Source organism: Octopus bimaculoides, chromosome 6 (genome assembly GCF_001194135.2).
Source record: "Octopus bimaculoides isolate UCB-OBI-ISO-001 chromosome 6, ASM119413v2, whole genome shotgun sequence".
Lineage (NCBI taxonomy): Eukaryota > Metazoa > Mollusca > Cephalopoda > Octopoda > Octopodidae > Octopus > Octopus bimaculoides.
In genome coordinates, this window is record NC_068986.1 from 62,328,238 (window position 1) to 62,340,341 (window position 12,104).

The 12,104-nt window shown below is 35.6% G+C and overlaps 1 protein-coding gene across 1 annotated transcript in view; it reads right to left on the reverse strand.

Annotated features, from left to right (window-relative positions):
• The window catches only part of LOC106868711 (complement component C1q receptor-like), a 200,156-nt gene that overhangs the window by 28,625 nt on the left and 159,427 nt on the right, over positions 1 to 12,104 (reverse strand). The window contains exon 7 of the mRNA XM_052968783.1: positions 7,752 to 7,905. Coding sequence (XP_052824743.1) covers positions 7,770 to 7,905 — 136 coding nt within the window. The 3' untranslated portion in view covers positions 7,752 to 7,769. The remainder of the gene's footprint in view (positions 1 to 7,751; positions 7,906 to 12,104) is intronic.

Consider the following 12,104-nt stretch of genomic DNA (forward strand, 5'->3'; position numbering starts at 1 on the left):
TGGCATATCCCAGAGTATGGTTGCTTTCTCGTTTTCTGTGACCTTTTCTGGCGTGTGTTTATACCATCTTTTTTCTGTTGTTATTCCATAGTGTTGGCATAGCTTCCAGTGTATATAGGTTCCAGCTCTGTCGTGTCTGTGAATATATTCCTTCTTAACCAGGACTGGGCAGCCAGAGATAATATGATTTATTGTTTCTTGTCGATCTCCACATATTCTACAGTTACTTGTTATATTTCTTTTCATTATGTGTTTTTGGTAATTTCTGGTTATTATTATTATTATTATTATTATTATTATTATTATTATTATTATTATTATTTTATGGGAGCCATAAAAGAGAAATTTATTTTCTTAAGAGCAGCTGATACTTATCATTGTTCATCTTGGCATTAACAAATATTCTAAAAGAATAGAAACTAATGTTAATCCACTCCAAGATACAGTTATTTACACAATTAAGAAGACTAGCAGATAAAGCTACACTACCACGCAAAGTTATGTGTTTAGCTAGCAATAGTGGCATAAACTGATTTGGAAAAAAATGTGAATAAAGGAATGTTTAATCACAAAGAAAAGTAGATCCCTACATTCTGATGAATTTTGCCTCTCCTACTGGCATTAGAGACATTACTGAAACCTTCTGGAATTCCCTTTTTACTCATCTGTTTTCCTGCAGACATTGATCTAAAGGAGTTTAAAATGAACATTGACCGACAGCAGTATATCAATCTCACTAGTCTGGGAGGGCCTATAAAAGTGATGGGCTTTTATAAAGGACAAAAGGAGAGGGAAAATAATTTCAGTTGAGAGTGGAAATGTGACTACATATTAAATTGACTTGAAAAATAACAACACTAACAACAATAGCAACAGTAAAAATATGATAAACAAGCAGTTGGAAAAACCAGCTGTTTTGTTACTCCTATACACATCACTTTGCGGCACATGGCCCTGGTGGTTAGGGTGTTGCACTCATGATCATGAGATTGTGGTTTCAATTCCTGGACTCATGATCATGAGATTGTAGTTTAATGCAATTGTGATGCATTGTGTTCTTGAGCAAAACATTTCATTTCACCTTGCTCTACAACCACTTTAACACCTGATGTGTGGTATACTATGCATCTGTTCAGGCAACATTGATTTGATGGAGGAAGTGAGCTAATGTACAACACATACGTTTGATCACTATAAACAAATCAATTGTGCATGTTGTCCAACAGGAAGTTGCAGAACCATCTTTCTCAGACCACGAGAGATTACCATCATGAAATACACATCACTTTAAAATTAGTGCTAATTTTGTCATCCCACATACCCACCTAATATCAGTAGCAGTAGCTGTAGTAGTAACAGTAGTAGTGGTTGTGGTAGTAGCTCTAGTAGTAGATGTGGTGGTGGTAGTGGTAGTAGTAGTAGTAATAGCAGCAGCAGCAATAGTTAAAGCAATGATCTTGTCACTTCTACACATCCATATAATAGTTGAGTAAATGTTAGCTTCATAAAAGTATAACAAGTGTTATTTAAAATAGCATTGTATACTCTCATTGATTTAATTTCCTCATGGATGTTAAAACAACAAACAAGACAGTGATGTTTTTCATAATGAGAAGCTTATAATGTTGACTGCTGTGTAATCCTAGTGAATATAAGAGAAGCTGAAAGAATTGAAGTGTTCTCCCTGCCTCTAGCTTTTGTTAAAGTGTCTAGCTCACAGATGGAGAAGTGTTTTCTAGTGAAAGCCCACTCACAGATGAGTCCGACCTCATGAATAAAACCTCAAAAAGTTTCTCTATCTTCTGGTGCTAACCTAATTTCCTCTTCTCCTCTAGTGTTCTAGTGAACACTCTTCTCCTCTAGTGTTCCAGGATCTTGAGAAGCCCATCTGTGGCCACTGATATCAAGCTGAGCTACTATCAAAGATTGGAGTAGTGATTAGCTACAACTCATGAATTTTGGTCTCCTTCCCACTTACAGCCAAATCAAACTTAAATCAAATATGAAAATGTTTCCAAATCACACACACAAACACATATACACACGTATACTTTTCCTCTCTTCCCTTATCCCACAAAACCAAACCTCAGTCCAATGCCTATCTTTCTACCCAACACCTCTGAGACACTGTTGCAACTACACTAGCACACATCTGTCATACCAAAGACATGTATATATATATATATATATATATATATATATATATGTGTGTGTGTGTGTGTGTGTGTGTGTACACACACATACACCTGACAAAAACACATGCATACATGTTTTTCCCGACAAACATGAATGCACTCATATGTTTATACACAAATACAAAAATGTACATACACATACACATGCTTATACATGCATCTTAAGTACATTTGTGCATGCACATGTATATAGCAAGCACCAACTCACATGTATTCATGTTCACACACACATACACACAATCAATAACACACCTACATCCATGCACTCATACATCTAGTACACACACACACACACTCTCTCTCTCTCTCTCTCTCCCTCACTGGCCTTGCTTCTGTTGGTTTCTAATTTCTTTCAAAGACCCACCAGACACCAGGGTGCTGCCAGCTTCTTATTCAGCCACAGTCCAAGAAATGTTGATCTCACTCCTAACAACACCACATGACCCACCTTGAACAATAGCAGCCCATTTTCCAGTAGCCATCTTTCCAGTAGCTTCTTGTACTTCTCCATTCAGTAATCTGAGCCTGATTGAGTTAGTTTCTGTAAGAATCCTTAAGTTTTAAATAATATATGTAACTCCAACTAAATGTGCTGTGTGCCTTTTTCTTTCATTTGTTCATTCACTTGTACATGTGCTCCAGACGCTGTAGAGCTCTGTCCATCTGACTAACAGTTTGCAATGGAGACAACCACTGCCATGTTCATTGAAGAACATCCAAAAACTACCAAGGAAGCTCTGTTTGATACCAAACACAGAAAAAACTGAAAATGTTATCAAGCATATGTACTGGAAGGTCTTCTTCTTTGAGAATCCATCCACTACTACATTTGCAAACAAGTTTAGCTTTAAATCTCGAAAATGCCCTCCCCAGATAAAGGACCTTGAGAGATTCGAAGCTGACTTATGGAACATTGCAAAGAAGGTAAGTTTTCAGCCTTGTTCTAATCCCTTTCTCAAATCTTCAAATGATTACATGGCAAAAATTAAACAATCACCTAATGTACATGTCCTTGTAGACGAAACAAAGAATATTTATGAAACAAGCATCCCCACACATGCAAAACTCCTCACATGTACAATCATCAAGATGTACAAGAAAGCTAGCACCTCCATACAAAATGACATAAATACAGAAGCAAAGGAGCTCATTATTCTCCTTAATATAGAGGATCATATGGACTGCCTTGCCATGCAACCCTTCTATATTACACTTAAGGATCACAAACCTAATTTCCTCTCCAACCTCAAATGCAAGCTGATCAGCCCCTCTAAAAGCTAGATAGGCATTGTTACACATTCTTAAGCACATTCTTGATACCATCAACTCTGATATTAGAAGGATTCAATAGGATTCCAGCACAGCTGTGATCAACTGACTCTACGGTATTGAGAACAAGTCAGCCTGCATGGAATCATAGACTTCTACCCTGCTATATCAAAACCTCTTCTCCTGAAGGTCCTGGATTTTTTTGAGCAATTCACTAGTATAAATAATCTCAATGTCAGAATCATCCAAACACCACAAAGTCAATCCTGGTTCATAACAATTTCTTCTGGGTAAAAAAGAAGGTAATCCACTGTTTGACATTTCTATGGGGCTGAGATCATCGTCTTCATCAGGTTATTTATCTTGAACACCCTCAAGAAACACACCCACCCACCCACATAGGTTGGCACTTTACAAGGATGATGGCCTGTTGATCTCAAGCCATATGAATGGCCATGCTGTGGACAAGTTTAGGAAGAATCTGAAAAAATTATTAAAAGAATTCAGCTAGTCCACAATAGTTACCACCACCTTGACTATGGTTGACTTCCTAGACATGACCCTAGACCTGAAACAAGGAAACTGTACATCCACAGAAGATCGAATTCCCCACCATTCCTACAGTAATTACAAAATCTAGTCTCAAGTGTTATCAGAAGAATATTCAAGCTTGCAGCCGATAGGGTGACCTTCCACAGTGCCCCCACCCACTACAATGATGCATTGGCAAGTAGTGCGTTTTCCAAGAAGTTAGCATATATAGAGGGCCCCCCCCCCAAACCTCAATCCCAGACCTAAAGAGGACCAGAAAGAGAAAGATAATCTGGTTCAACACCTCAGTTAATCTAGAAGTTTCAGCCAACATAGTTAAGAATTTTTGGTCATTGATTAAGAATCATTTCCTCAGGGGCCACAAGTACTATAAGTTCTTCAACCCACACAACGTCAAGGTGAGCTACTCCTGCTTAGATAATATCCCTCTTAACATTGCATGCTACAACAGATGCAAAAATTCTCCTGCACAATCTCCAACTCCTACTTGTAACAGTTGAAACTCTAAAAATTGCCCTCTAGGAGGATGCTGCCTCTCAAGAGCTGTAGTCCACAGAGCCACCCTCACACTATCTGGTAGTATCTCAGAGCACTACACAGGAATGGAGGTGAACAACTTCAAAGGAAGGTATACACAGCATATGCACATGCTTAGATGCAAAGATAGAGAGAATTCCACCTCTTTGTTTCATTTCCTCTGGAGACTCCATGATCTCCAAGATGAAACCCCTAACATCAAACCGGGCAACTATTGACAGAGCCCAGCCCTACTCACCCAGTGCCCACAATTGCCAGCTCTGCCTCCATCAAAGACTGCATATTTTCTACCAACATGCAGGGGAAATATGAATTATCTTATTGCAGCCATCAGAAATGCACTTGCCTGGTGAACTTCAAACCACTCACTGCCAACAACCCAGAGATACCGCCTTAGCATTGGCTGCCCCACAACCAAGAACATAGTTCCGAACCATCAATGCCTATGCAGGCTGCAGGTAGACCCCTTCAATACATTCACCTCCACATGTGTAGTGTGTGCATGCAAACACACACACGCATCTATGTACACACACAGCTATCCATGCACACACACATCCTTCCCCCCACACCACCAAACAGTTCAATGCCTATCTTCTTCCCCTACACCAGCAATGCTGCTGTAACTACACTAGCATACATCTGTCACACTCACACGCGTAAATACCAAAGGTATGCATATATATGTACACACACACAAACACAGCAAACAAAAACACATGCATTCATGCATACATGTTCTTCCTGACAAACACACATACGCTCAATGTTTATACATAAATACAAGAATGTACATACGCACACACAAACCCAAGCAATTTTGGATGAATGGGTTTATCTTTTGGTATCTTGTGTTGCTTGATGGGGGGGATAGGTGCTGGAAAGATTATAGTTGGAGAAAGCTTGACAAGGTCAGATTGAGTGCTGGGTCAGAGCCAACTGAGAGTGTAGACACAAAGATAATGCTTTTAATACCTTACTTTTCACAGGGATGGATGGGCTTTATAAAGCATAATAAAATGCCAACCTGGCTCTTGTGATCAGCCTTTGCCACTTTGCCCTATATCTTCCCTGGTTTCCCACTTCCACAAGTTCAGTCCACGTTTATACAATCAGCACTTTTTTATACAACTGTCATCATCCACATGCATCACATGACCTTACCAGCACAGTCTTCATTCTTACATGCAATTCCACTGATACCCAATTTTTTTCTCAACACATTTGTACTTTGTCAAACATACATGCTGATTTTGCACATCTATTGGAGAATACTAGCTTCATTCCCTTCTAGTCTTTGCATGTCCTCTGCATTCAGGGTCTGTTTCACTATCATATAACACTGCAGTTCATACACAAGCATCATGCAATCTGCCTTTCACTATGAAAAAGAAATCTTTTGTTACCAACAAAGGTAATAATTCCTGAACTTTCTCCATTTTGTTCTTATCTTTGTAACTATACTTTCAGAACATCCTCCTCCACTGCCTATTAATTCACCTAGATTAAAAAAACTATCTACCACTTCTAGTAAACTTCTTGGACATTTGAGAGAATCTACAAGGTCTGATCAAAATGTATTGGGACTGGTGCTATAAAAAGAAAACTACAACACATATCAGTTCAGTATTTAATTTCCTTTGAAGTAGTCCCTTTCTGAAACCTCACACTTTATCCAGTGTCGTTTTCATTGATGGAAGCATCCCTGGAGCTCCTTTTTGGGATGGCAAACAATTGCCTCATTGTATTCTCTGATATTTCCTCGATGTTTTCAAATCCTCTTCCACAGCAAAGACTGAGCCTTGGTTTTGGGGTCATAACCATAGACCCACGATTTGTCACCTGTTATGACGATTTTCAAAAAGTTTTCATATTCTTCAACACCATCGAGGAAATCTTGCATAGCTGAAACCTGATCTTTTTTTTTTTGAGATGATCACACTCTACACACTTTATTTCAACAACTTGCAGACCTGGTCCAGTAATTCGATTCCTCTGTAATTACTTTTATCTAAGTTACCTCCTTTATCTTTGGAAAAATTATAATGCTTTTACACCAGTTGTTGATTATGTCACCTGTAAAACCTGATTAACTATACAGATGACTAGGTCATGTCCTACTCTTCTAGATATTCTAAATTTCTCAGTGGTGGTTTACAATGGAACAAAGGCTTTCATTTCCTTTGTATCCATAATTGCTTTATCTATCATACTTCTGTCAGCTGGGATAGCTAGTTTCTCTGTTGAGTTCATGTTGGGAAGACACTCTTCTTCCCATGCATTCTCTACATTTAATAATCTTATAGTAGTAGTAGTGCTTCCATGCATCTTTCTTTTTAGAATTATCTAGTGCAAGTGTACTATTATCTATCCACTCACATTTCTCTCCTACAATCATTTGATTCTCTCTAATACACTGTCTCACAATCTCACATCTCTAAACCTCATGTTGTAGAACATTGGTAAACCTCTTACTTTTTACTTCTCCCTTTGCTACATAAACCTGATGCCTAACTTCTCTCCGAATCACATGGTTTAATTCTCTGCTGCCTCTATTTTTCTCAGTATTTCCAAGTTTGTTTTTTCACTTTTATAGCTGTCAACCTCCCCACCATGTCACTCTTGGTGTGGCCAGGATTTTATATCAGCCACAGATTTGGTTTGTGGCCTTCAGTAAGTTGTTCCATATGAACTTCCAACTGTCCTCTGTACTATGCATCTTTATCCTCCTTTTTGTCTCATGCTTTAATTAGAATATGTCTAATTTTTTTTTTTGTTTGCTTAAGTCTCCATATCTTCCTTTTACAAACTGTTTCATGCCTGTGTGTGGTTGTGTGTGTATATCAATGTTGAATGGAAAAATTCTGAATATAAAAGGAAAATACACTGTGGCCACAAAGTTCTGTCTGGGATCTCCGTCTCTATGTGCAGTTGGCTGTACCTTTCATCTTCCTTCAAGATTGATAGCTAACCAAAGTACAAGGGGTCAACATATATTGAAATAAAATCCTTGAAGGCAATGTCCCTGTATAACTACAGCCCAGTGACTGCTACCAGTAAAAAGAATGGAAGAATAGAAGAATACTCAGTGGTTATGGGGGTAGTTTGTTTAGTTAGTACTTTTCATTAAATACTGAAGAGATACTAGGTAGAATTCACCAAGAACTCTTAGTGAAAACTAAATAGTATGTTACTCACTTTAAGTAAAAATTCCTGTCAGACTTTTGAAGGGTTAACAATCCGCTCTTTTCTCCAAAATGGAATAGAAGACCATATCTTCTGTAGCTTTTCAAGTTTTTTAATTTCCTCTGGATATCTGGTTGTTACAGTGGCCTTTACTTCTTTCATGTTTCTAAAATAAAATGAAGCAGTACAGATAGATTGATATATATAGAGAAATATATTAATAGACCAATAGACAAAGAGGAAGGGTTGGAAAAGGGAAAGGGGGAGAGATGAAAGAGAGAGAGAGAGAGAGAGAAAACACATGAGAAGAGGAGAAAGAACACATGCAACAATATTTACACTTTTCAACTCTATGTTTGATATAATTGCTTTAGATATTTGTAGTAGAAACCTTGTAGTGCAATCTCATCTGTGGATTACACAGTGATTTTTGTTGATATATAGTGTATCAAGAACTACATTATCTGATGATTTTTTTTTTTGTTTAAGATAATATGGTATACTATAAAGCTGCTACTTCTAGGATGTTGAGCACTGATAGAGAAGAATAGGGAATCATTTTTCTGCATTCAGATTCGAAAGTATTCACTGATAAAGTTTTTAAAACCTACATGAAAAATGTTTACAATTTAAATTCAAAACAGTAATTTCCTATAAATTGCAAGCCTATGAATTTTTAGAATAAAGTTTCATATTTTTCTCACAACAGATTCTTATGTACTTGTAATTTGCTCTGTACTAAAAAGGTTCCTGGCCTCTGCTGTAAGGACTCCTTTATTGGCTCAAAATAATAATACAGCCTTCCTTCAGTACAAGATTAATTTTTGTATGGGAGTGGAGTAATTCACTAAACTAATTTCTATTGCTTATTTCCTCTAACTTCAAGGTATGGAAAGCTACTGTGCTGTTACACAGACCAACAAGAGAGTCTCAAAGCTAAATCTCAGATCACACACTATTGACTATAAAAACATTTAATATACTTTATAGTATATTATGGTTGCATAACAAAATTCCATGTGCCTACAAGTCTTTAATACTTACATGCCAGCCCTAGGAATGTGTTTAACATGTAAATTGGTATATTCAATAACTTTACACCGCTGTATGTGGTGGCTATATAAACAATGTGTTTGGAGGCAAGAGAGGGTTAGATCAGTGGTTCCCAGACTGGGCAGTATTGCTCTCCTGGTGGTGGTGGAAAGTTCCAAGGGAGTATTGAAGAAAAGTGGGGTGATAATGGGGTAGTGATTCATGTAAAAGGTGGGGCAATAATAGGGTAGTGATTCATGTAAAACAACAAAATAATGGGTTCATTAGGTTAAGTTTTATTTGTGAAATACAGTTGCTTTGAATTTGCTTCAGAAAGAGGTCTATGTTTGTGATGGTTAGTTGGGGTGGGGCTGCTAGGAATGTGGCCTGGGTTTCGTGGGGACCCCCCCCCCCACGAAATAGGCATATACACTCATTACTCATATTTGTCTCCAATCTCATTGTTTGTTTACAACTGACATCTTGATATGAAATGTAGCAAAAAATCAGTGCTGGCTATAATGTCTGTAGAAATAACCTTAACAAAATAATGTAAAGAACACTGCTAACGCAGTAGAACATGGTGTTGGCTTATAAAAACATTTAATATACTTTATAGTATATTATGGTTGTATAATGAAATTCCATGTGCCTGCAAGTCTTTAAATCCAACTTAATCGGAATTTTAAATTAAAAATAAAAAAGAATTAAACTAAATATGGTGAGGTATTTAGTACCTCACCATAAAAATTTGGTAGAAATGAAATGGTACAGTGCCCAACCATTTTATTTCTATCAAATTCAAAAACATAAATTATAAAGTCGATGTTAACATACTTGATGCTATAAGCCAAGAAATCTTAATTTAGATTTTACACATAGCCATGAGAAGCAGTCACTTTCGTAACCACTAATTATGACCAAAGAAAAGCAGCAGAAGGTTCCCGGAATTTAAATTAATTGAAATTAGATAAATATAGAATGCAGTTAGGAGTGAGTTTAATCTTCAGTTTCATGATGACAATTCTGGAAATGTTTTAGTCTTATTAGGTCTCCTTAGCAAAGATAGTATAACTGTAAAATTAGTGTCTAAAAATATCAATGTAATAAAATGAATTGAGGTGTCAGTAAAATCAGTATTAGTACACTCTATTGCAAATTGATGGTCGAGTATCTGTGTCAGGTATCAATATTTTATTTATCTCATGAAAATGTGATCAATGAAATCAATTAATTAAGTTTATTTCTTTTACACAAGACAGTGAGAGGAGGGAAGTGCCTACGAGTCATGGCCAGCTTATTTAACATCTGTAGGAAACCTTTGGGAGTGAAGACATTCTTGAGAGTTATAGTTCTAAGAGGAAAGATTGAGAGAAATGTTATATACATACATACATACATATATATATATGTGTGTGTGTGTGTGTGTGCGTGCGTGTGTGTATGTATGTGTATTTTTTCATTGTGTACAAATAACACAGAAAAAAAAATAGTTACCAGGGTAGCAAAAATTCACATAAGTGCCAAGGATATTACAGCCTACTTGTAAAAGTAGAAATTCCAGGGTTAAGTGAAATGTTTTTGTATAACATAGATAAATTAAGAAATGGAGTCAAATGCAGATTTTATTCAAATCTTTATACAATTCGAATTTATATCAGAAATATTGATATTGTTGTTAATATTGTTCAAAGAACAGTTAGCATTAATAATATCAATGTCATTATTTTCATTAAGTGGATTTGTATTTAACAACTTATTGTTATGCAAAGAGATGATTTGTGAAAGGTTTTTGGTGTTTGAAAACCTTATCCTAATTCAGTGTGAATTGATAATGGAATGGTATCTTAAATTTTTTTGGAAATTCTTATAGCTTCATGAAATTTGCAAGGGAGGTTGGATTTGATCTGCTTACCATATGGAATTATCAACCAAACAGTTTTATTAGGACACACCATGTTATTAGGGTAAAAAGTTTAAAAGTCCTAGACTTATTTTTATTATGTATAAAGGGATATAAAGAACGGTTATCTCCCTTATGCTGCAAAATTACATTTTTTGATTTAGTGTTGTTATTCAAACTAAAATTTATATTGTTATTACCGTTATGACATGTTTTCATGTCTTGATTAATAGAGTTAGAATTAATGTCAATAGGGTTAATATAGGTAACTTTTTCTTTATAGCCTGCTTTAAGTAAGGCAGAGCTATAAAATTTGGCTTTATCGTTGAAGATATCAACATTAGCAGATAATCTAGAAAGTCTAAGTGAAATATTTTAAACTAAATTCCTTGTAATAGCCTTTGAATGATTACTGAAAGAGCTAATGTATTTTAAATTAGTTGAGGGTATATGGCATGGGAAATATGAATCATTATATAAGTTAAGGGTAATATCCAAAAAGATGGCTTTAGTTATATCATCATCGTAAATAGCAGCAATTCTAAGACTAGAAACTCTGTTTATTAATGTAAAATTACTTCTGGTTCTGATGTCTTTTTTTACATAGGTTGTTCATCATCTCAGTTGTTGAAAAGAATATCTAACCATTACTCTACATTTAGATATATCAATAAATGCAACAATACTGGATTTAATAAATTAATTTGGTCTCTAAAGTAATGTAATAAACCATTTGATTTTAAATGGAATATTCTATCTAGATTCTTCCCCTATGACAAAGGTAAATCTTTTTGTCCACCCTGTAATGAAGAACAATTTCTCATCCTCTTCTCAGAGAATACTCTTGTAAACACGTTTAAAGAACACATTTATCATTGTAAACATAGGCAAAAACATACCTTTAGTTCCTATAAGTAATTCCTACACATCTACGAAATTCGACCTTTAACTGTCTTCTTACATTTCATTTCCACTACATATACCTGTTTCCATGCTTTTAAGCTTTATTCACATTCATCTGTCACACTATATTTCTCTACTCTTAGTTTTCTGTTAATTTCTTTCTTATTCCTCCTTCTATTTCTCTAAATTAATTTTGATGTTAATTTAAAAAATAACTTGTCAGTATTCCCCTTAATCATATACACAGTAATCACATTCAGATAAAATGGCTTATTGATGTGTTTTGTCTCTCTTTCTTTCCCCTGACAAGATGATTGGTTTGTTTTACATCATTTTATTCCCTCTGGAATAATATCAATGGTTTCTTTGAAGCATATGTCAGAAGTCTAAAGATTTGAATAACACCTGCATTTGACTCCATTTCTTAATTTATATATAATATATATATATATATATATATATATATATGTGTGTAAACTTTCTTGGAAATGGATGCGCGACATTCAATTAAATAATAAATAATAAAT